At 36.8% G+C, this 27925-nt stretch overlaps 1 protein-coding gene and 1 pseudogene across 2 annotated transcripts; both read right to left on the minus strand.

Annotated features, from left to right (window-relative positions):
- On the minus strand, positions 1-27880 carry LOC144445542 (inositol monophosphatase 3-like). 2 transcript variants are annotated; one of them, XM_078135139.1, is made up of 6 exons: positions 27794-27880; positions 15557-15835; positions 11038-11206; positions 5982-6077; positions 4383-4550; positions 1-3367 (listed from the first exon to the last, which is right to left on the minus strand). In XM_078135139.1, exons 2-6 carry the CDS (start codon positions 15755-15757, stop codon positions 3105-3107), a joined length of 897 nt encoding a protein of 298 aa, XP_077991265.1. In that variant the 5' UTR covers positions 15758-15835; positions 27794-27880; the 3' UTR covers positions 1-3104. The 2 variants fall into 2 exon arrangements, with proteins under 2 accessions (XP_077991265.1, XP_077991264.1); XM_078135138.1 differs by lacking the exon at positions 27794-27880 and having other exon boundaries at positions 15557-15952.
- Positions 21764-24636, minus strand: LOC144445307 (uncharacterized; annotated as a pseudogene).
- Positions 27881-27925: the final 45 nt, after the last annotated feature.

Here is a 27925-nt window from a genome sequence, read left to right on the forward strand (position 1 = left end):
GATATTTTTTATTCTGTGATGAAAAATACATGTTTACAAAGTTTACACCAAACTACTAGTTCTCGGAAGAAAAAAAAAGTTTCCTTTACTCTTGAACTAAACTAGAAGGAAGTACCACACTAGCTTGAAAGAAGGCACATTCTTATTGGTTGATTGAAACTGTAAGGGCCAATCAAAAGTAGGTATACTAACCAATAATAATGCCTCTAGTTATCATAAATCATAAACAATACACAAACATGGTTTGAGTAATAGTTGTGATAATTTTATAGCAAAAAAAACAACAGTATGGTAGTTCATGTTCTGTGCACAGGTGGTCCAAGACTTATACATAGTATTAATATGTAAATTGATTCAAGAAAATGTACACCTTGTTATTGAATATCTTAGCCAATCACAGTCTGTGCACATTACACAAGAGTGACATCCATGGTAAAATTCTGATGTGAAGTGCAAAGCAAAAATTTACATTTTCTGGACACAGAGGGTGCTGTGCAGATACTATTTTTTCTATAAAAGGTGTGGTGTACTAACTTTACATAAAACTTCAGGGAGGAAAAGTCCTTAATTTTATGGAATGTATAGATTTAAAGTGCATTCTGAAGTATGTCTTAAGAGATGCTTAATGCTAGTAAAGACATCAAATAGTAAATTAATTTGTTTCCACTCAAAACAAACATTTTCATTCTTTTTACCATTACTTCTTACTCAGTGCTAGGGGGTCATGGCACATTGCATTGTGGGTAACAATGTCACAACTTCTGACTTGTCCACTGTACAACAGGGGTATTTTGTACTATAGATTTTAAACTAGTGTAAAATCTCTTTCCAGTGCTATTTCCTTCTTCAAATACACGTCACAAAATTTCGCATTCAATATCTAAACTTCCTCATCTGCTCTGTTTACGTGGAACGCCACTCCAGGATATAAAGGTATTTTCACCGATTATGTATCTCAAAAAATAAGTTCTTAGGAGTCATGAATATTCAGTGTACATCTAATGAATATTAATGAGTGCTACTACCCATGATGCAATGGTGTATCACTGAAAGTACTATAAAAGTAACAAAGAGATTCAATTTGGTATTTCTTGGAAAATGAGTGGAAATTATTTAGTGTGGAATCACGACAGGGTTCTCTGAACCCAAAGTTTTTGAAAATACCTTTATTCCCCAGAGTGGCAATTCCCTGTAGCATTGATATCAAGTGACCCACTGCTGCAAACTAAAGTAAAACATTTTGATTTTTATGACTCTCCTAGGGTGTTAAATTGTGATTCAGGCACCCTCAGTTTTGTGTTTAAATATTTCCCCTTCACTGTCTATGGTCCAACCGTTTCATTTCCTTATCTTTGCACATATAAAATTCTCACTATTTTCCATTAAATAATCACCAATTTCAATCTGTATATTAAATATTATTCATAAATACATGAAAATGTCCACTAAAAGTTAAAATTCAAGATTTTCAGAAGATACCACCCTTCAAATACAGCAGGTTGTGCCAGTTACATGCAAAACCCTACACGCATACCTTGTTTAAATACAGCATTTTTCATGCTCATTTTGAGGAAAAAAGTCCAGTTGAAAATTCTTTGTCAGTCATACGAAAACATAGAACAATGACAGGGACATTGTTACAAACAGTGGACACAGTACATTAGGATTAGCCTGGTCTAGATACTATCTATGGTTTTTGAATCCTTCTCCATGTCTAAAAGTATCAGAAGTCAAACCAAAAAGTTGTTTATGCAAATGAGTAAAACCCCAACTGTTTGAATGACGACCAGTATATCAAAGTAGCGTCCTGAGCTGACAAATGGTCTCATATCTTTATTTATTTATACTGGATAGTTCTTTAAGTATAATAAACACTTGTCTCCCAAGAAGTCTAGTGAGGGCCATCCATCGTGGGTTCAGTGTTAGTGCAGGAGGAAACCGGAGTACCCGGGGAAAACCTGTGTTGTTCAGTAGAGTCAAACTGAACAACACTCTTCTTACTTACAGCATGGTAAATTTAATCGAACCCTGAATGGGGTCCGAACCCCGACCTTTGGACTTTATGTAACTGCCCACAATAAACACTAACTTATTAATGGTGAAATTCTGTCACTGACTAACACAAGCATGATTTTAATTACTGTATAGATGGCTTTGTTTGAATTTGAAATTTCATCTCAAAGCCTCATTCCTCTAGACATGGAGAATGATTCCAAGACACAGATACCCACTAGACTACCATTATCCAAACTCTAGAATCTTCAATTTACCGGTACAAATATTACACTGGTACCATCAAGCAAAATGACAGATATTTGCATCTCCAAGTTGTCTTGTCGGAAATGCCATTTTGACAGTAAACTTTAAGTAAATTTCAACATGAAAAATGAAACTCACACAAATGCAAAAGACCTTAGGTCCTGGGTCTTCTGGCTTTCTACATTCGTAATAATCTTATGTAGCACACATATTACTATTGCCAATTAGAATTAACAGCCACTACACAAGGCTGGATACTCAACCAGGCAGTAAAATTAACATATCTTGTGCTGAAGTTCAAGGTTAAAAGTCACTTTTCCACATAGGGTCAACTAGACCACAACAAAACAAATTGTTGAAATCAACATAATTAAAGGCTGCCAAGTGTAAGTTAAGTAACATAATGTACAGGCATCATGTGACTAAATCAACCAATCAGCCGCTATGCATGGTCTCCATGAAAATAACTGAGTCTGAAATACTGAGTTTTCAGGCTGTGTGAGTAATTGCCAGGTCAACCATTCAGCCTTCTACAGTGACTACCATCATACAAATTTGTACTCTCTAAATTAAATTCTCTAAATTAAACCTTTTTTTTTTCATTTTAACGTAAGTTTGTGATTTTTTGTTTCACTTCCTATACAAATTGACAGCTTAAACATCAAAACTTGTTAGCTGTTTTGCTAAATCATGAAAGGGAAGACTTTCAGAGAAAAAATTGTACTTCTTTGTGAACTACCTACCCCTTACTACTCTTTTATTAACTTGGTATGATCCTGTTCTTTCATAAAGTGGGACAGCTTACATATGCTAGGGGTGTGTAGCCTATATTGAGAGGGATGGAATTACTTTTTGTGGTGAGCCGCTTCAAAGGCAGGCTGTAGACCTTGTAAATACTTGTTATGATCTGATAGAGTGGCTAAAAGTCCAAACTCATTCTTGGGGTTAGAGTCACCTGAGTAATCTATGAGATTTCCCTTTAAGTCTGTCTGTATGCCATTCATGTGTGCTAATAAAGCATTACCAGCACAAATGTCCCATTTTTTGATCAGCGTCACGTGAACGTAGGCATCGGCTATTTCATCAAACAGTGCCCAGGTTTTGTAGCCTGTAAGGTCAAAGATAAAGCAAGGTAATATAACACAGCAGTCTACAATGGAAGGTGTACAAACGTGTAAAAAAAAGTTAGTCTCAGATTCAGAATCAGATTCAGATATCCAGCCTCTTTAGTCCCAGATCGAGAAATTCACAATAACGCCCAACGATAACCAGTCAGACAAGGACTTATATACTAGTCTCTTTGCATTTCAAAATGTCTTTATGTGCATAAAAATTGTAAACTGAGAAATCCCCAGTCTAATCAAGTAAATGTGAAGCTGAACCATTCGATGATTCCTACAGTCTCAATGGTAATAATTCTTGTTTGATTGACTTCATTGAGTGTCATCTTAATTATATCAAGCTGAGGTTCAATGAGACTACTAATATCAAGTTTCAAATCTGAATCTGATTCTGAATCTGAGACTAACTTTATATGCATTTTACAAACATAAATACTGTAAACTTGGAAATTTTCATCAAAGACTTCTTTTGGCTTATTTCGCTAGACAACAAAAAACGTAAAAATAAGTAATGACTAAAATTCCTTCTTGCACATGAACACAATGTACCAGTCTGGAAATTACAAAAAAAATGATCTTTGAGAACTAGCTGAAGACTGTAAAATTGCAAAATATTGTAGTAGTGAAAACATCAAGGTTTATAGTATACTAGAAGGACTTTGGGTTCATACATTGTAGTTACAAATGAAAATTTCCCTTCAGTGTCAAAATATATTCCGGAAGTGTTCCCTGTCGTGTCATCTCATATCTGCTTTGTCCGAGGTGTACTATACGTTTATCTGCCAATTGCCATTTCATGTGAGGCAGAACTTGCACACATGTAGAACAGTGTTCACCTCTTACAGACATTGTGAAGGTCATATATCTTAGGGGCTCTAATTCCTATTCCTAACCTTGACCCGAACTCCCTAGCTTGACTATAACTCTATAGAAATCGTACAGTTGGTCCACTGTTCTACATCCCTTCCCTTGTTACATGTTCTATATTACATTTCAACCTACCTGCTCCTCCTGCAGGAATAACTTCAGTATTTTCACCAAATGAGGCTTTGACCACTTTTTCCACATCACCAGAATGTGACCTCGATACGATGATTTTTTTAGCAGCTGTGTCTGAATGTCTTGGTGGAAGCTCATATCCTGATGATCCCTTCGTTACCCAGGCCCATGCTGTGAGGAAAACAATAAACATCAACAAATAAATATTAACAAATAAATCTAAACGCATATCAAGAAATGACTGTGTAAATCTGTGAAACTTGTAAACTTGCCATTTTGAGTGGTGCATTATGGGAAAAGTGTAAACAATCTGTCACATTGTTTGTGACAAGTAATCTAGTCTTGGTTACACTGACTGTTGTGACAACAGATAATCTAGTCTTGGTTACATGGATTGTTGTGACAACAAGTAATGTAGTCTTGGTTACAGATTGTTGTGACAACAAGTAATCTAGTCTTGGTTACACTGATTGTTGTGACAACAAGTAATCTAGTCTTGGTTACACTGATTGTTGTGACAACAAGTAATCTAGTCTTGGTTACACTGATTGTTGTGACAACAAGTAATCTAGTCTTGGTTATACTGATTGTTGTGACAACAAGTAATCTAAACTAGTCGTGGTTTACATTGAACTTGTAAGAAGGCCATCCTTCCAATCTTGCAAGATGGGGTGGTATCATAAAAAGAACTATGTCCAGTTATTTCAGTTTGCAATTTGGCAATTGATAGGTTACAACATTTAGTAATGTACACCTACATGTCAAGTTTAATACATGGACATCTCCATCTACAAAATGTAGAATAATCACGGCTTTGTGACTATGATACCAGTATGTGTCTCTCCATCAAATGCCTTGATGGAACCTCATTAAAACTTGTACCTTAGATCACCTTCAAATGTTTACAACCTGTCATTATCCAAACACAAACTGATCAAGCACAGAGCTCCTTTTATACTAGCATCAGATGACAGTGCCACCATCTTAAAACTACAGAAACATAACAACTCGCCCAATTGGGCAGTGAGTTCTTAATGACAGCCAATCATGTTAACCCTTTAAGGGTGATCTAAGATACATGAGTTTTGATGACTTTTCTTCAACTTCAAGTCAGATGATGGAAAGATAGATATCGTAGCCATAACGCCTTGATTATTCAAGGTAGGAGAACTCTTGTACGACACAACACAATTCTGGTGGCCGTGATTTCTCTCATGCTTGTTCCATCCACCAAGAAAACGACTGTGGTAATCGAGCCTTTGGTTCACAAAAAAGCAAACTAAATCTATTGTTCTTCAATGTGGTAGATTAACCAAGTGGGTGATATTGTGTGATTCTAATCAACCTGTGGTCAAGATAGTGTAAACATTAGAAGTCCAAAAAATACAGTACACTGCCACATTTATGGAACTCTGTCAATAAAACTCTGCAAACGCCTCCCTACTGAGACTACAATTAAACCAACTTCCATTCAATAGCATATCACTGTTGTATCAACATGTTGTGACAATGACCTTAATTACTAGAGTAATAACAGTTTTTGATTGCATGATACAGTAAGTTAGGTTATGTCATGTAGTGTACAGAATCATGTTTACCTACCAGTTTTGTGTTCAAATGGTTTATGTATAACTCCAATTGCTGGACGACCTTTGACCGCAACACACACCATAGTTGTCACATACTGTAGTAAATTTTCTGTAAAAATGATAAGATGCAATAAAACAATTTAATGATGATAGTTGTAGCAGTGAGGCAGAACTACAAATATTTGTAACAATGTACATATGCAACTGATGGGAAGAGGCAGGTGGAGGTAACCTCGACTGGAAAAAAAAAAAAAAAAAAAAAAAAATTCATCTGACACCCTTCCACAATATTGATCCAACATCACAAAATGTAATTCTAATCTCTGACCCATTGACCTCTGACCCCTGACCTCTACGAAATGCCACATCAAAATTCAATTTAACTTTTCCCTCGGGAAGGTTCATAACTGACAGTATTTATTTTAATTTTATTTTTATCTCACCATACCATCTCATCTAAAAATGAATAAATTTTATGATTTACGATCTCTAATACATATTGGACGCCAACACATAATTAACTTAAGGACTGCCAGTACTAATATTACAACTGCTGACATCGATGCATTGACGAACAGAACTTGTTACAAAAAGGGAAAAAGTAAACAACTGAATTGGATTAATTACACTCAGCCCAGCAAATTTGTTTGTGAACGTGAACTATTTTAGTATTATGTGAAGAGGCCATACAAGTTACAACTGCTCTTATCACGTGCCGAAATGTAATACAAGTCTCTGTACTTCCAACATGCTGTGCCAAAGTATTATCAATCCAACTCAGTTGTTCGTTTTCCCTGTTTATAACAGGTTCCGTTTGTCAAAACTTCAATGTTGACAGTTGTAACAGAAATGGTAAAAAATGGATGAAGTACATGTACACTCATATGGTCAAATTCAGAATTCACAAATCATTGAATTATTTCCTGGTTATCATAAAATAATGCATTGCACACCATATTTCCTGAAAAGGTAATTTGAGAAATTCACATGATAACACATGAAACTTTTGTTACATAGATTTCTTGCAGCTCTTTCAGTGCAGGATGTCAGTCAGTTATTTTCTAGAGATCTACTGTTTTATGCCTCTTATGGTCAAAACTGCACTGAAAGTATTATAGAACACTTCACTTTATCTCACTTTATGTACGTTGTTACAATCACACAGCACATCTTTCAACAAAACATACATTTTAGTTTAAGAGCGCTCCAAAATCCAACAATAGACGTTACCACTTTTCATGATCAATCAGTATTGCTAACACCATACTGCACATCTACAGCGTACAACACTTTAAGTACGTTGTTACAATCACACAGCATGTCTTTCAACAAAACATACATTTTAGTTTGAGAGTGCTCCAAAATCCAACACCAGACGTTACTACTGTTTGTGATCAATCATTATTGCTAACACCATACTGCACATCAACAGCGTACAACACTTTATGTACCAGTACATTTACTACTGAAACACAATTTAGTATTTCCTATTTCTATATATATAAATACACACAGCTCTAATATTTATTTTGATGTATATCTTGTCTACAATGTCTTCTTAGTGCTCTTTTTAGACATCAATGACAGTTTTACAAGGTCAAGTTCTAAAAGAGACTGTACGATGCGTCAGGTCATTCTGCCCTTACTGGCCTCCTCTCTCCCGACTGTATCAATCTGATGTCATGGTCAATTTAACGCCTTTTATCATGTACATAGCTGTGATTGGAAGTAATCAGATCTAGAAGGAAATTCTAGACAGGGCCCAGTTCAATACAGATGTGAGAGGGGTTGACCGATGTGTCAAGGCACCCTGTCACAGTGTACTTTACTGACAGTGAGACTAGTTCTAAAAATCTCATAGTACTTTCTTCTTCAAAGGGGAACACCACTCCAGGAATACACACTTTTAAACCCATCAACCTGTTTATCCCAGGATGGTGGCGACCTGTACATTCCTGTATGTTACCCACCCTAACCCTTCTGCTAGCATGCTAGTAGACACTTCTAAACTAACCCACCTGTATATTCCAGAGGGTTATCCAACCTAATCCTTCTGCTTGTAGTAGACACCTCTAAAGTAACCCACCTGTATATTCCAGAGGTTTACCCAACCTAATCCTTCTGCTTGTAGTAGACACTTCTAAACTAACCCACCTGTATATTCCAGAGGTTTACCCAACCTAACCCTTCTGCTTGTAGTAGACACCTGTAAACTAACCCACCTGTATATTCCAGAGGTTTACCCAACCTAACCCTTCTGCTTGTAGTAGACACTTCTAAACTAACCCACCTGTATATTCCAGAGGGTTATCCAACCTAATCCTTCTGCTTGTAGTAGACACCTGTAAACTAACCCACCTGTATATTCCAGAGGTTTACCCAACCTAACCCTTCTGCTTGTAGTAGACACCTCTAAACTAACCCACCTGTATATTCCAGAGGTTTACCCAACCTAACCATTCTGCTTGTAGTAGACACTTCTAAACTAACCCACCTGTATATTCCAGAGGGTTATCCAACCTAACCCTTCTGCTTGTAGTAGACACCTCTAAACTAACCCACCTGTATATTCCAGAGGTTTACCCAACCTAACCCTTCTGCTTGTAGTAGACACTTCTAAACTAACCCACCTGTATATTCCAGAGGGTTATCCAACCTAATCCTTCTGCTTGTAGTAGACACCTCTAAAGTAACCCACCTGTATATTCCAGAGGTTTACCCAACCTAACCATTCTGCTTGTAGTAGACACCTCTAAAGTAACCCACCTGTATATTCCAGAGGTTTACCCAACCTAACCATTCTGCTTGTAGTAGACACCTCTAAAGTAACCCACCTGTATATTCCAGAGGTTTACCCAACCTAATCCTTCTGCTTGTAGTAGACACTTCTAAACTAACCCACCTGTATATTCCAGAGGTTTACCCAACCTAACCCTTCTGCTTGTAGTAGACACCTGTAAACTAACCCACCTGTATATTCCAGAGGTTTACCCAACCTAACCCTTCTGCTTGTAGTAGACACTTCTAAACTAACCCACCTGTATATTCCAGAGGGTTATCCAACCTAATCCTTCTGCTTGTAGTAGACACCTGTAAACTAACCCACCTGTATATTCCAGAGGTTTACCCAACCTAACCCTTCTGCTTGTAGTAGACACCTCTAAACTAACCCACCTGTATATTCCAGAGGTTTACCCAACCTAACCATTCTGCTTGTAGTAGACACTTCTAAACTAACCCACCTGTATATTCCAGAGGGTTATCCAACCTAACCCTTCTGCTTGTAGTAGACACCTCTAAACTAACCCACCTGTATATTCCAGAGGTTTACCCAACCTAACCCTTCTGCTTGTAGTAGACACTTCTAAACTAACCCACCTGTATATTCCAGAGGGTTATCCAACCTAATCCTTCTGCTTGTAGTAGACACCTCTAAAGTAACCCACCTGTATATTCCAGAGGTTTACCCAACCTAACCATTCTGCTTGTAGTAGACACCTCTAAAGTAACCCACCTGTATATTCCAGAGGTTTACCCAACCTAACCATTCTGCTTGTAGTAGACACCTCTAAAGTAACCCACCTGTATATTCCAGAGGTTTACCCAACCTAACCATTCTGCTTGTAGTAGACACCTCTAAAGTAACCCACCTGTATATTCCAGAGGTTTACCCAACCTAACCATTCTGCTTGTAGTAGACACCTCTAAACTAACCCACCTGTATATTCCAGAGGTTTACCCAACCTAACCCTTCTGCTTGTAGTAGACACTTCTAAACTAACCCACCTGTATATTCCAGAGGGTTATCCAACCTAACCCTTCTGCTTGTAGTAGACACCTCTAAAGTAACCCACCTGTATATTCCAGAGGGTTACCCAACCTAACCCTTCTGCTTGTAGTAGACACCTCTAAACTAACCCACCTGTATATTCCAGAGGGTTACCCAACCTAACCCTTCTGCTTGTAGTAGACACCTCTAAACTAACCCACCTGTATATTCCAGAGGGTTACCCAACCTAACCCTTCTGCTTGTAGTAGACACTTCTAAACTAACCCACCTGTATATTCCAGAGGGTTATCCAACCTAACCCTTCTGCTTGTAGTAGACACCTCTAAAGTAACCCACCTGTATATTCCAGAGGGTTATCCAACCTAACCCTTCTGCTTGTAGTAGACACCTCTAAACTAACCCACCTGTATATTCCAGAGGGTTATCCAACCTAACCCTTCTGCTTGTAGTAGACACCTCTAAACTAACCCACCTGTATATTCCAGAGGTTTACCCAACCTAACCCTTCTGCTTGTAGTAGACACTTCTAAACTAACCCACCTGTATATTCCAGAGGGTTATCCAACCTAACCCTTCTGCTTGTAGTAGACACCTCTAAAGTAACCCACCTGTAAATTCCAGAGGGTTACCCAACCTAACCCTTCTGCTTGTAGTAGACACCTCTAAAGTAACCCACCTGTATATTCCAGAGGGTTATCCAACCTAACCCTTCTGCTTGTAGTAGACACCTCTAAACTAACCCACCTGTATATTCCAGAGGTTTACCCAACCTAACCCTTCTGCTTGTAGTAGACACTTCTAAACTAACCCACCTGTATATTCCAGAGGGTTATCCAACCTAACCCTTCTGCTTGTAGTAGACACCTCTAAAGTAACCCACCTGTATATTCCAGAGGGTTACCCAACCTAACCCTTCTGCTTGTAGTAGACACTTCTAAACTAACCCACCTGTATATTCCAGAGGTTTACCCAACCTAACCCTTCTGCTTGTAGTAGACACTTCTAAACTAACCCACCTGTATATTCCAGAGGGTTATCCAACCTAACCCTTCTGCTTGTAGTAGACACCTCTAAAGTAACCCACCTGTATATTCCAGAGTGTTACCCACCCTAACCCTTCTGCTTGTAGACACCTCTAAAGTAACCCACCTGTATATTCCAGAGTGTTACCCACCCTAACCCTTCTGCTTGTAGACACCTCTAAACTAACCCACCTGTATATTCTAGAGTGTTACCCACCCTAACCCTTCTGCCTGTAGACACCTCTAAACTAACCCACCTGTATATTCCTGTGTAGCATCTAGAGGATCAATCCATACAGCAATATCTTCTACAGGTACATATTCATCAGCAGAGATAGTTTTAAAAACTTCAGGCAATTCCTTGTCTGGCATCTGGATTTCATCAGGATTCCAAACGTCACTATTTTCATGTTCTTCTGATATAACCTGTATGTGGTAAACCAAAGGATTTCAAATTAGTTATCAGTGTTTTTGTTAAGGGCGGTAAGTACTAAGGCTTAATAAAACAAATTATGTGGTTCCAATTACGCTCAATTCTAGAATAGATGGGGCAGGAAGATTTTTTATTTTACTATTTTTTTTTTCAGTGTGAGTGTCTTATTCAGGTTTTCCACCATTTTCCAAATGGTCTCTGTGTTGTTTATTTCTTCTTATCAGGTGTACAGCCATTACAGATTGGAAGAACAGTTTTAGAGTGTCTTTTTAAGTCGATGTAAGTTTCCACATTCACTATTTCTCGTGAGACTTCACAATTTTTGCGATTTTATTATTTTTTTCTTGAATATGTAAAAAAAAAAGGTTTAGGGTCGGCAGTCGGAACCAAACAATTATTTTTTTAGACCTATAAATGGACGATCACACAATGTCGCAGAAGCTCAATTATATGGTTGATCTCAATATCCATCAGGGGTCCATGTTGGCTAATCACAATGTCCATGTGTGTATATTTCAATGGTGAAGACATGTATGTAATGTATACATGCTGATCATTATGTAAATTACAATGTTATTAATATGTAAATCATTATGCAAATGAGCCAATATCCTTGCAATCTCTCCTAGGAAGAACACTGATTAACATTTTAAAGGCTATGATATACTTTTTAATTAACTCGGTATTGATTCCTTATACAGGCAATTAGAATGAACAATGAAGACTGGGAGTTCAATGAGACATGCTAGAGATATCATGTAGGCAAAATGCCATCAATTTATAAATTTAGAAACACGTAAACCTGATACTTGAGGTCATGGTTCCAACACATCATAACACATCAAGCTAAAGTGGATCATAAAAGAAAACTTCTAGTTGTGTGGCCACTTCGTTTTCTACTGTCACTGAAATCATTTCCATTCATGTAATACAAGCTGAATTTCAGAGCGTTTTTACTTGGGGTTAAAATAGTCACATAAAATACTAATTATGGGTTTTTTTTATGTTAACATGGATGTATGCCCTCGATGGAATTGTTCGCATAGCAGAGGTTACCAGTACTCCACATTCTAGTACATGTATAACTACTACAAGTATACATGTAGCTTAAATTAGCAGTACATGTAGTCCCATGTCTACAGACTACCAATTCTTGTCATGGAGCTATCATAATTTACCACTGGTAGCCCACCCAGGCTACAATGTACCACTGATTATGTGATGAAGATGGAGATTGATGGACATGAAAGTATACACCTATTTCCAATAGAGAAAATCTGTTTTCAGTTCAGGAATATGGGACTACCCTGCCCCAATCCTTGGGCTGCTAAAGAAAAAAGTTAATTTCAAGCACTGGATTATAGGTGATGGATCATTTTGTCCCAATTTCAAATCGTCCCAATTTCAGTGCATCAGATTTCTGGGCTGATTGTTTGTTATATTTTGCAGTATCTGTACAAGGTCTGATTTTCCTACCAAAACAAGGAAGGGATATTAAACCAAACTGAAAAGTCAGTATATATTGGATGTATGGTGTTTTTTACGTTGTGGTATCGAAATGTCTTTTATAAATAAAATCCTTGCACTCGTAAATCATATTGCAAAGATCTGTAAATTACTTTACTATGTAATTTTGCAATAGGAATAGGAAGAGTTGAAAATGAGGCTACAATGTACATGTAGTTGAAATTGGGACAAAGTCAATTTCAATCATACATGTAGATTACATCATAGAATTATTTCTACGTTATACCAGAATGCTAGGTTTGACTTCTGCCAATGCCTGAATGGAAAGTGATGGTAAGGTTTATTATACAGCCCATTTCACATTAGTGTTTACTGGCTGTTTGATACAACCATGCAAAAAACAATAAGAAATTGCATTCTCTGTAATACATTGTAAGATAAGAAGTACATTGTACATGTATGAATGAATACAGTTGATTGCAAGACCGCTATTTCTTGCTACATTATGTGACAATGTCTACATTAAATAAACCACAAATGTAACATACTGCAATTAAAAGAGATGGAGACATGCATGTGACAATATTTTGATGTCTGCATGGCAGCACATGAATTCATGATTTAGCATTCTCATAAACCAGAGCTGTTATTTCTTCCGCTACACTTCGAAATAAAGGCAGTTGGACGGCGTGTTATTAATGGTGCCGTAAAACAAGCAGTGGTTTGCAACGATGTGATTTAGATAAAGTGATGCAAAAAACTTTATTCATTCACTTTTGCAATCTCAAAGCGTACATGTACATGTAGCATGTGCACTGCAGTTTCTTAAATTGGTTTCTGTGTGGTTGGATGAAACAGCGCCAGTGAATGGTAACATAAAATGGACGGTAAAATACACACAATTTGATTGGTTAACAAACTATGATATATTGTGCAATATGTACCCCCTATATTGACCCTGTAATACGGTCTGAAATTGCAGTCAACATTTCACACATACGATTTTACACTGGATTTAGCAGCACAGCTGTGAAGCCCTAAATGTGAATGAAACGACAAATGCTACCAAAAGTCTACCTTTACTAAATCCCACTCATCTTTTTATGACAATGTGTAACACATGTCGTTTATGACTTAGTGTCAGATTTCAACTTTTGCACGCAGAGGTCAATCAATTCTATACAAATACATGTGTTAAAATATCATGAATAAATTATATCATAGGCCAATTCCCACTGTTATTTTATAATCTCTTTCTTTTATCTACTTTGATGAGACTGTGAATAGAAAATCAGTATTATATTATGCATTTAAGACAATAATATGGAATTTATACCCCGGCCATTCCACATCACGACATAGCGCATGGCAACACATGTCTACATCATTGGTTTTGCTGTGTTTGAAATAAAATTGTCATTACCACCCCTGATTTTATTTTATTTTATATATTACTGGCACTGGTATAATTAATATTCTGCAATATTTTTCTTCATTCAGCCGGATAATACGCATGCCCTAAAGGTTTTGTTACTTCTCGTCTCGTAGTGACAATGGCTCGTTAGTTCACCCGTATTTTCCTTGGATGAACAAAGAAAAATATTGTGGAATGACATCTAATTATTTTTCTCCATAATATTTTGAGTTCAAAAAAAGGTAAGACTTGCTGGGGAAACAACTCTGTAATAATGTATGTATGTTCAGGAGGAGAACTGCCATCAAACTGCTATCATCACAATACACTATTATTGGTGGAGGGTCTATGTATTCATAAATTATTTTTCGAAAACGTTCAAGTTCAATATTCAAGTATACATGTACCTGTACTTACTTATCAGTTACACGATAGACCCTCCACCACCAACAGCTGGTGGAGGGTGGAGGGTCTATGGTTAATATTAAGAATAGTTGTTCAATTCAAGATGTATAAGTTGTGGCACTCACTCACATCACTTACATTGTACCATAAATGATGTGGGGGTGATATGAAATGCATTGATTTCTAATTTCAGAACCAAATTTATTTATTTATTTATTATTTACAAATGCAAACAGGATATACATGTAAGAGAGGTAAAGCAAGAAGTGTTGTAATGTTTAAAAATGGGTATGCAGTACAGTACAGCTATACTACTGGTAATGGTAGTATCTATCAGAACAAGTTGGAATCCAAACATTTTTTCGACTACCCAAAAATATTTGACTGGTTGATAAAATTTGCTCCAGAAAATTTTGTCCATGCACGTATGTCATTTAGGGTCGGATAGGCTAGTAACAGTGGTGATAATTCAGAAAGGAACAGGACACTTTCGATGAGTTGATGTCTGTGCTTGTTGTGGCCACGTGGCAGAACGCCTACACTGTTGTGACTGACAATCAGATATAAATAAACAGTACAACTCGTCTATTAATATGTTCTGCAAATGGTGGATTATGGGAGATTAGTACCGTATGAAGAAAAAATGCTGGCGACACTACTAAAATACTAAAAAAAAATTGAAAAATGACCCTGACCCTAAAAAAATCTGAAATGAAATCAGTCGAGAAGAATATTCGTATTTCAGTGTCATCTGACGTCGTATAATCGTGTCGGCAGCTGTCCACCATTTCGTCACTATTCGCATCAATCATTCACCGGCCGGTATTGTTACGAATTAAATCCCTTCCACGTCCACATAGCACTTTACGAATACGATGCCATTTTAGACACGGAAAGTTTGATTTTCAAAGTTCATACTGTGCGTACAGCGCATCGTTAGATAACAAAACCACACCCGACGACACTGTTCGTTACCACCGAAACACAAAGTACACGTTCAACGTGATAGCGTCTGTTTTATGCAAACATGGTCACCCACCGTACTAAAAATGCTTACCTTTAAGTTTGGATATGCCTTCTTAAATCCATGGTACATGGCTCTATGAGACTGCAAGTCACCATCAGTGAGGGGGTCGTTGGCCCCTTCTCTGGTCTCCCCTTTACTCTTTTCGTCCAAAGCATTCGACTGTCGGATTTCGCGAACTCTATCGCCACCTCTCTGTGCCAACACGATCGCGGTGGAAAGGAGTTCTCTCATGTTAACTGTTTTTGGAATTCCACCTTCTGGTGCAAATTTTAAAACATCGCCATCTTTTGATTTGTTTGAGCTCACTTTCTGGTGGATATACAAAACACCGGCCAGTAAAAACACAATAACTACAGCGATACCCAAAGGGGACATACGAACTTGTGCCATGTTCATGGTGCTTTCTTGCATGCTACACACAACCTGTCATACGTAGACTGCTCATTCAATTGATGTGGGACACTCGAGCCTCCGATTCGTCCGACCTGTGACCCATTAATTAAGTATTCGTTTTAAATGATGTTTAATTGAAAAAATACTAACTATTTAATTGAGACATTGAAATGATCTAATTTGTATGGTGAAATGATATTAATTAAAGTGCTCTAATTTAAAAGTAATTTCCGTCGAGTGTACTATCTCATAATGCAGTAACTTTTGCTTGTGGTGACGTATTATTTATAAACTACGTCACACACACACCATAGTACTGTGTGGCACGCACGACACAATGCAAGTCATGTATTCATTTTATATGTTGTGAAATATTTCAAGATTAAAAAGTGACATTGTTTTAGAAAAATTATAAGGAAAGGCAAAATAATTAAGATATTCTCCAACCGTGACAAAAATAATAACCCATTACATAAGTCCCCATTGGGTATATCTTTATTATTTTACATTCGATTATGTATTTTCTATCACGTCTTTGGCTAAGAAATTAGTGTATGGTCAATAAATGTGTAATATTTCAAGTTCATTTCATTTATTTAACTTGGACATTAGTCTGACAGTCAACACAGGTAACGAACCACGTAGATAAACGTGGACCTCAAAAGTATTAGTATGTCCCCATTGGGTATATCACTTAATAAATGTGTGCAGACTTCGTCAGTGTTGGCGCTCTAACACTCGTAGTCATTTTAATAGTGAATGAACTTTTCCCCCGTTGTACTTGCTTCTATTTTATTTTCAACTTCAAAGCTGCAACCAGAACGATTTTTGAAATTCTGTTAAATAAAATGATTTATAAAAATTATTATATAGGATATAAAGACAGCTAGCTTGGCAAAGAGATTATATATATATATATATATATATATATATATATATATATATATATATATATATATATATATATATATATATATATATATATATATCGTGAAACCAGGCGACTCATCCCAAGATTCGTAAACCAAATGATGAGGTCGGATCGTTGTACAGGAACACATAGCCAACAGAGCGAATTTACGTAGTTCTGAAGAGTACTCGAGTATATAGAGCCGTTAGAATGTTACCTGACAGGGGCAGGAGGGGATGGCAAGACTGAGTACGGAAGACAACAGTGCCCACCGGGAGAAGAATCTCCACCACGTAGTGATGACGTCACGAAAGGTAGTAAACGGACTCTGTTCACAATATGATGTCCTAGCCTGAATTACTAGTACCTGCTGGAGGAAAATAATTACGCACGACGTTGCAAAATTTCACCGGTATTTAGACCTCGAGGATGTCGCCTTCAAGACAATATTAACTATACGAACTGTCGAGAAACAAGATTTGTGACCGTCCTGCTTCCAGGTAAAGTCTGTATTTTTCATTTTATTTTAAGGGGTGGGGGCGGAAAATGTCAGGGTGTGTGTCTTTGTCAAAGAACGCCATCGCATCCTCTGATCGAGATCTGAGTCGAAAACAATCCCAGATTATTTTTAAATTATTGACCGCTGCTAAACATATTCGCCTTGACTTTGGTCAATTCATAGACCCTACACGAAAGTAAGGTATATAGTCAGTTATACAGGCTTATTCCACAGAAGATTTACAAAAGATTGTGCCACAGCAGTTACATTTTCTTATTTATTGTATCTGCACAAATAACGACGTTGGAGAGATACCGTCAGAACGAAATTATCTTATCTTTTTCATATCTGAACAATATATAATTTATATTTTGTAGTCGCGAAATTGTGCACTGATTTCAGTAAAATCACTTTAGTTAGAGAACAGTACATCGTCTCCTTTTTTGGACATAACATCAGTAAATTAAAGCGATAGAAATATAGGTTTCTGGTACTATGTAAAGCCGCTTTGATGTAGATTTGCCTAATTTTTTTTATAGTTGACATTTTAAGCCTTATATACAAAAACAGCATTGTAGCAACTGCACAGTGTATGCTGTAGCTTTGACAAATGTCTCTCCCTCTCCCTCAACATTGTGACCCTGTTACGTTTGCAATATATACGGTTTACTGTTGCTATGGGAGTTATCTTGGTTGCTGGGTGACTCAATTTTTTTTAAATGTTCATCCACTTGCCTAACCATGTGTTCTGTTATCTTTGCAAATTAATTATACTGGCATCTAGCTGTTGCTAAGGGCGTGGTCATGGTTATGGCCAGTTGTGTCAATGATCGTTCCTGATCATTCCTACCAAATTTTAGCGTCATCCAATATAATTATTATCATACTTTTAGACCTAATTTTCATATCATTGATGGTATCATGTCATTAACAAGTCTTCATCTACACATCTTATAAGAAAATCCCATCAAATTCCAGACCAATCTGCACAGTAGTTTAGTTTAAGTTTGTTTTGTTTTCTGCAAAAATCACTTTTGATCCAAATCTGTGTTGCAATAATTTTCATTTGAAAAATTTCTAATTTACACAACCTAAATAATGTTCCATCAAATACCAAGGGAGTCAGTCTGGCCTTTTTTGACGAATGTCATTAACACACACACACACACACACACACACACATACACACACATACACACATACACACACACACACACATACACACACACACACACACACACACATACACACATACACACACACACACACACACATACACACACACACACACACACACACACACATATTTCGCCCATCCTAATTGAATTTATCGACAGTGACGTGGGTGATGTGACACTCACCATATGACTGTATTACAGCGGGGTACATGATGTAGACTTTTGTTGTTTGAGAGATAGAAGTGAACAAGATATAGTGTAAACACTGTTGGAGTTTAATGTTTGGCCACTTGAGGAAATTTTGCTCTCGGAGACAACATCAATGTCCTGTGCAAGCTTACATCAACATGTTGCAATAACATTTATTGTTTGCATCTATCTTCATTTTCCTATAGCTTGATTTCCAGAGTAATACATGATACATATCAATGGACAGGGTATATCACAAAGAGTAAATATCAAATAAATTAGAATAAGATTCAGGATATACGTTGAATGCTGCAGGTACTGCCAAGAAATACCACCAATGACATTGTAGCACAATCGTACAATTTTTAAAAATGTTTAACCACATGCAGATCCATACTAGGTATATATAGGTGTTCATTTGCTGAATGATTATCCAATTGCCTATCCAGCCCTGTAATCTGTGCAATGTACAGAATCATATGACGGTTGCCATGAGCGTGGTCTTGTTGCTACGTATATTTGCATACATTGTTTGGAATGTTCATTCATTTGTCTATTAATCCCTGTTATCTTTGTGATATAGATCATCATATGGCCGTTGCTATGGCTGTGGTGTTATTGCTAGGCACATTTTCATACATATTTTGAATGTTTATTCAGTTGTCTATTAATCCCTGTTATCCTTGCAATATATGCAATCATTTTGATGTTGCTATGGGCGTGGTCATGTTGCTAGGGACATTTGCATACTTTTTCATGTTTGTTCACTTGTCTATTAAAGAATCCTTGTTATCTTTGTGAAATACACAATTGATTGACTGTTGCTATGGCCACGGTCATGGTTGCTAGGGATATTTGCATACAGTTTTGTATGTTTACTCACTTGCCTACCAGATGTTATTTTAACAAAATATATGTGGCATTTGGTTGCTGCTAAGGGCGTGATCACGGTTGCTACTGCCAATTGTGTCAGAATGCATTGAACAACATCTCACCAAATTTCAGTCTCATTGACCAAGTACTTTTTACACCTAATTTGCATATCGCTGATGAGATCATTATATGCTTTATTGATCTATAAACCCCCAAATGTATCCCCATTAAATTTCAGCCCAATCTGCTCAGTAATTTCAGAATTCAAGATTTTTGACCAAAACAACACATTTTAGCCCAAATTTGCATAATACTGATGGAATCATGTCATGAATAAATCTTAATCTACACATCCCTATGAGCATTCCCCTACCAAATTTCAGACCAATATAAGTTTTTTTGACAAAAAATGGCAAATCACACGCCTGTGATGCAACCATTTTGCTTTGAACAATTTCCCAATTAAGATGTCCTCTCATTAGATAATGGACTATAACATTACATTTTAATAACAGGTGTCCAGAATGAATTGTACATGATTGCATAAAGTTGTTACATGTTGCACTGCAAAAAAAACAACCAGTAGAGGAGGCAGCCATCAAGACGAAAACATAAACAGGTATCACAAAGGTCAATTCAAACAAAAATACTGAGGTAAAATAACAATGAACGATTAGCCAACATCTACATTGGATTTTAATCAGATTGTGCAAAAAAACATGCCTTTCAAATATTCACTTTGATCGGCAACACCAAATAAAAAGGTGTTAGTTAACAAAATAATGATAACCACAATACACACTATTTGGCTGACGGACTTTTTAACATACATCCAGTATCATTTAAATTTTTACATTGATTGGCTAAACCAAAAACGTTTAATGTCAGTTAACAAATTTTATCAGAAGATACACACTAGCTGGCTAATGTGCTATAATATAATGTTTAGATCCATTTGATAAAAGGTGCACATTGATTAGCTAATGTACTATAACATAAATTTTAGATCCATTTAACAAAATGTGCTAATGGACTATAACAGGTGTTTCTGAACAATTCAAATATTCACACTGATTAATTAATAAAAATAAAGAAGTGTTCAATTTTGTTAACAAATGTTGCCAAAAGATACATACTGATTGGCTAATGGACTATAATAACAGGTGTTTTGGAAGCATGTTATGAAAGTCTGCTAGAGATGCCCACTGATTGGCTAATGGTCTATATAACAGGAGTTTTAGAACCATGTACTAAAGTCTACTACAGATGCCCACTGATTGGCTAATGGACTACAATAACAGGTGTTATAGAACTGTTACGAAAGTCTGCTAAAGATGCCCACTGATTGGTTAATGCACTATATAACAGGTGCTCTAGAACTACATAACATGCTCACTGATTCACTGATAGAATATAACAGGTGTTTTAGAACCATTTCGTAATGTTGGGAAAAAGAGAAATCTTTCCTTAGACAAGAACACAACAAAGGATTTTTCCTCTATTATATTTTATCCATAAATCAACAAACTTTGCTGAGAATCATAAAATCACTGAAGAAGGTACTTGGCATTTATCTGAGTAAGTATTGTTTGATATTTGTAACAACTCACACAAACTGAAATGACATGTAAAAATGTTGAGCTGGAGTGAACAGCAAATTCACATAGGAATGTGTAATTCTGATACCATCTCAGATGCTATCCCAAGTGTCAGTATATAAATATGATCTGTATATAAGTCTACTAAGCATTCTGTTCATATCTGTTACCATCATGTATGGTCACACATGGTAAGATTGAAATAAAGATCACTAACGCAGCGAATACATGAGACAATTCATCTCATAGTCAGCAATGACAACTTTGCCAGGTCAGGTGAATTTTAAATATATACAGCATTTCCAACACACATATTTGTAGGGTTGCTTGATCATCATGATGTGTTCAGAGACTGTTCATCACTAATGTTCCACATGGTATGCTTTCTTTTCAAATTTAAGGCTTATTCCACACACATCACATTAGGATGGTTGATCACTATCATCATATGAAGTATTTTAGGTATTCTCCATTTTCCGAACCTGAACCCATCTTCTATGTTTATTACATTTGTGTGGTTCTTAAACAGCATTCATATATATATTGCTGTGGTCCTGTGTCCTTTGTCACTGAAAGTCTTTCAAAATATTACAATAACTATTCATCTGTATGGATTCTTCTAGCATGGGCTGTCAGGTTTCCTTTCACTCTAAAAGTCTTTCCACACACTTCACATTTGTATGGCTTTTCACGAGTATGGATTCTTTCATGACTAGTCAGGTGTCCTTTCACTCTAAAAGTCTTTCCACATACTTTGCATTTGTATGGCTTTTCACCAGTATGGATTCTTCTATGTGTAGCCACATCTCCTTTCTGTGTAAAAGCCTTTCCACATACTTCACATTTCTATGGCTTTTCACCAGTATGAATTCTTTCATGACTAGTCAGTTGTCCTTTCTGTGTAAAACTCTTTCCACATACTTCACATTTGTATGGCTTTATACCAGTATGGATTCTTCTATGTGTAGCCACATATCCTTTCTGTGTAAAAGTCTTTCAACACACTTCACATTTGTATGGCTTTTCACCAGTATGAATTCTTCTATGTCTAGCCACATCTCCTTTAATTGTAAAAGCCTTTCCACATATTTCACATTTATACAGCTTTTCACCAACATGGATTCTTTCATGACTAGTCAGGTGTACTTTCTGTGTAAAAGCCTTTCCACATATTTCACGTGTATGGCTTCCCCCCAATATGGATTCTTCTATGTGTAACCACATCACCTTTACGTGTAAAAGCCTTTCCACATATTTCACATTTGTATGGCTTTTCACCAGTATGGATTCTTTCATGACTAGTCAGGTGCCCTTTCACTGTAAAAGGCTTTCCACATATTTCACATTTGTATGGCTTTTCACCAGTATGGATTCTTTTATGACTAGTCAGGTGTCCTTTCACTGTAAAAGGCTTTCCACATATTTCACATTTGTATGGCTTTTCACCAGTATGGATTCTTCTATGTGTAGCCACATCTCCTTTCTGTGTAAAAGCCTTTCCACATATTTCACATTTGTACGGCTTTTCATCGACATGGATTCTTTCATGACTAGTCAGGTGTCCTTTCACTCTAAAAGTCTTTCCACATACTTTGCATTTGTATGGCTTTTCACCAGTATGGATTCTTCTATGTGTAGCCACATCTCCTTTCTGTGTAAAAGCCTTTCCACATACTTCACATTTCTATGGCTTTTCACCAGTATGGATTCTTTCATGACTAGTCAGTTGTCCTTTCTGTGTAAAACTCTTTCCACATACTTCACATTTGTATGGCTTTATACCAGTATGGATTCTTCTATGTGTAGCCACATATCCTTTCTGTGTAAAAGTCTTTCAACACACTTCACATTTGTATGGCTTTTCACCAGTATGAATTCTTCTATGTCTAGCCACATCTCCTTTAATTGTAAAAGCCTTTCCACATATTTCACATTTATACAGCTTTTCACCAACATGGATTCTTTCATGACTAGTCAGGTGTACTTTCTGTGTAAAAGCCTTTCCACATATTTCACGTGTATGGCTTTCCCCCAATATGGATTCTTCTATGTGTAACCACATCACCTTTACGTGTAAAAGCCTTTCCACATATTTCACATTTGTATGGCTTTTCACCAGTATGGATTCTTTCATGACTAGTCAGGTGCCCTTTCACTGTAAAAGGCTTTCCACATATTTCACATTTGTATGGCTTTTCACCAGTATGGATTCTTTTATGACTAGTCAGGTGTCCTTTCACTGTAAAAGGCTTTCCACATATTTCACATTTGTATGGCTTTTCACCAGTACGGATTCTTCTATGTCTAGCCACATCTCCTTTCTGTGTAAAAGCCTTTCCACATATTTCACATTTGTACGGCTTTTCATCGACATGGATTCTTTCATGACTAGTCAGGTGTACTTTCTGTGTAAAAGCCTTGCCACATATTTCACATTTGTATGGCTTTTCACCAACGTGGATTCTTTCATGACTAGTCAGGTTTCCTTTCTGTGTAAAAGCCTTTCCACATATTTCACATGTGTATGGCTTTCCCCCAGTATGGATTCTTCTATGTGTAACCACATCACCTTTACGTGTAAAAGCCTTTCCACATATTTCACATTTGTATGGCTTTTCACCAGTATGGATTCTTCTATGTCTAGCCACATATCCTTTATGTGTAAAACCCTTTCCACATATTTCACATTTGTATGGCTTTTCACCAGTATGGATTCTTTCATGACTAGTCAAGTGTCCTTTCACTGTAAAAGCCTTTCCACATATTTCACATTTGTATGGCTTTTCACCAATGTGGATTCTTTCATGAGTAGTCAGGTGTCCTTTCTGTGTAAAAGCCTTTCCACATATTTCACATTGGTATGGCTTTTCACCAGTATGGATTCTTCTATGTCTAGCCACATATCCTTTAGATGTAAAAGCCTTTCCACATATTTCACATTGGTATGGCTTTTCACCAACGTGGATACTTTCATGACTAGTCAGGTGTCCTTTCATTGTAAAAGCCTTTCCACATATTTCACATTTGTATGGCTTTTCACCAGTATGGATTCTTTCATGACTAGTCAGGTGTCCTTTCTGTGTAAAAGTCTTTCCACATATTTCACATTGGTATGGCTTTTCACCAACGTGGATACTTTCATGACTAGTCAGGTGTCCTTTCATTGTAAAAGCCTTTCCACATATTTCACATTTGTATGGCTTTTCACCAGTATGGATTCTTTCATGACTAGTCAGGTGTCCTTTCTGTGTAAAAGTCTTTCCACACACTTCACATTTGTATGGCTTTTCACCAGTATGGATTCTTTCATGACTAGTCAGGTTTCCTTTCTGTGTAAAAGCCTTGCCACATATTTTACATTTGTATGGCTTTTCACCAATGTGGATTCTTTCATGACGAGTCAGGTGTCCTTTCTCTGTAAAGGCTTTTCCACATACTTCATATTTGTGTAGGAATTCACTTGTTTTCATTCTACTATGCTCCATATCTGTTTGTTCCACTGGACAACTTCACAGTTCAAATAATGGCAACTGGTATTGTTAAAGCTTCCCCTGTAGAATAATATAATAGCAGCTAATTAATCATGCTTTACCCAACTTCTAGCTTTTTGTCTACACACAAATATACTCCTGGTAGAAAGAGGATTTCCTAGAAACAGAAAGTGTTTGGCTTGCTAGCCAAATCACAAAACTTGTGGGAGAATCACGTTTGGAGAGATTTTCAAGGCATTAATCAAACTTGCCGACACATGCTTTTCTAAGTTTAGAGCACTGAATAGGATCTTAGAGCACTGAATGGGATCAAAATGGATGTAAATCACTTTGATACATGCTAAAATACCATTTACAAAATGTACTTGCCTTTTATTGTACAAAATAAGTAAATGAGAAATTAAGTGATCATTTAAGTACACGGCATGGGTCATTTTTAGTACTAACTTTCGAATGATCATAAGTGTGAGCAATATTTCAAACATTTACAAAAATACATGATTTCTAATTATAAGTGATAATTATAAGTTATAAAGTGATAATCTTTGAAAAAGTAAGTCCTGTAAATCAAACTGTCAAAACTACATGGTTGGCAATTATTAAAGAAAAGAAGAAGAAAAAACACTACATGTAGATAAAATAAAACAATTCTTTATTGTCTTTTATTTTTAGATCAATTTTTTGTCCGGTGAGTTTGGCTAACTGGCTATCTGGTTTTGCTTATTGATTTTGAGCTAAATTGTGCTTTGTACCTGCAATAGTTTTGCGTTATTTTATTATATTTTAACTGGCTATACTAAAAGTGTTCTACATCCCTGCTACATTGTATAGTCTAACTGAACAAATCTTACTAGCACTGCTACATTGTAGAGTCTGGCTTAACAAATCTTACTACCACTGCTACATTGTATAGCCTGGCTTAACAAATCTTACTAGTACTGCTACATTGTATAGTCTGGCTGAACAAATCTTACTAGCACTGCTACATTGTATAGTCTGGCTTAACTAATCTTACTAGCACTGCTACATTGTATAGTCTGGCTTAACAAATCTTACTAGCACTGCTACATTGTATAGCCTGGCTTAACAAATCTTACTAGCACTGCTACATTGTAGAGTCTGGCTTAACAAATCTTACTAGTACTGCTACATTATATGGTCTGGCTGAACAAATCTTACTAGCACTGCTACATTGTATAGTCTGGCTTAACTAATCTTACTAGCACTGCTACATTGTATAGCCTGGCTTAACAAATCTTACTAGCACTGCTACATTGTATAGTCTGGCTAAACAAATCTTACTAGCACTGCTACATTGTAGAGTCTGGCTTAACTAATCTTACTAGCACTGCTACATTGTATAGTCTGGCTTAACTAATCTTACTAGCACTGCTACATTGTATAGCCTGGCTTAACAAATCTTACTAGCACTGCTACATTGTATAGTCTGGCTAAACAAATCTTACTAGCACTGCTACATTGTAGAGTCTGGCTTAACAAATCTTACTAGCACTGCTACATTGTATAGTCTGGCTTAACTAATCTTACTAGCACTGCTACATTGTATAGCCTGGCTTAACAAATCTTACTAGCACTGCTACATTGTATAGTCTGGCTAAACAAATCTTACTAGCACTGCTACATTGTAGAGTCTGGCTGAACAAATCTTACTAGCACTGCTACATTGTATAGTCTGGCTTAACTAATCTTACTAGCACTGCTACATTGTATAGTCTGGCTTAACTAATCTTACTAGCACTGCTACATTGTATAGTCTGGCTAAACAAATCTTACTAGCACTACTACATTGTATAGTCTGGCTTAACAAATCTTACTAGCACTGCTACATTGTATAGTCTGGCTGAACAAATCTTACTAGCACTGCTACATTGTATAGTCTGGCTGAACAAATCTTACTAGCACTGCTACATTGTATAGTCCAGCTGGCTTAACAAATCTTACTAGCACTGCTACATTGTATAGTCTGGCAGAACAAATCTTACTAGCACTGCTACATTGTATAATCTGGCTGAACAAATCTTACTAGCACTGCCACATTGTATAATCTGGATGAAGAAATGTTACTAGCACTGCTACATTGTATAGTCTGACTAAACAAATCTTACTAGCACTGCTACATTGTATAGTCTGGCTGAACAAATGTTACTAGCACTGCTACATTGTAAAGTCTGGCTGAACAAATCTTACTAGCACTGCTACATTGTATAGCCTGGCTAAACAAATCTTACTAGCACTGCTACATTGTATAGTCTGGCTTAACAAATGTTACTAGCACTGCTACATTGTATAGTCTGGCTTAACAAATCTTACTAGCACTGCTACATTGTATAGTCTGGCTTAACAAATCTTAGCACTGCTGCTAGTGCTAGTTGCATACTTTTCATGTAAGATACGACTAGAGTCAACTCAAATGGCCAAGTGTGAACTCCCAACAGTGGCTACATCATTTGCCAAAAATATTAAGTGTCTTAATTACCCACTGACTTCTCTTTGTGAGAAGAAATTTATATGTACTTTGCTGATCAGATGACTTCCCTATAAACCTACATCAACAGTTCCTTACCAAATGATACTTTTCTCACAGCTTACAAGTTTTCGATTTTCCTGACACAGAAGTGAAATGTGTACAGACATCACTTGAGAAAATACAGTTGTATTAGAAATCTCGCCATTAATAACCAAACCAGAGTGACTATTGAATCTCTATATATGTAGAGATTCAATTTATTATTATGCATACATTTTTGTTATGGGGAAATATATGCACTTACTCCGTGCGTACGCACGCACGCACACACACACACACAAACACACATGATATGCTACAGTTTGCCGAGTTTCACAATAGACCGCCCTCCACCAACCATTGTCATTGTCAACACAAATAAACAATGACTGAATTACCGAGACGATCAAATGCACATGTGTACATAGTCCTGCTTGCAGATGGTGCATGGGTCTATATTACTGACATAAACCCCCAAACAAACACCAGTGCTTGCAGACGGTGCGGTGCAGCGCATGGGTATTACTGACACAACCATGAATAAACACAGTCCTGCAAAGAGCAATATATACAAGACGTATGTGCACCAATTTCACGAGAATTGCCTACCTAACCATCAATTAGCAATCGATCGAATATCTACGCCTTTCCCATTCCTCTGACGATAGTACAAACGTCGAAATCAGACCTTTTCTAAATTCAAGTTCCAACTGCAACATTCAAATAAACCTCGCCATATTT

This window comes from Glandiceps talaboti, chromosome 14 (assembly GCF_964340395.1).
Source record: "Glandiceps talaboti chromosome 14, keGlaTala1.1, whole genome shotgun sequence".
In the NCBI taxonomy this organism is placed as follows: domain Eukaryota; kingdom Metazoa; phylum Hemichordata; class Enteropneusta; family Spengelidae; genus Glandiceps; species Glandiceps talaboti.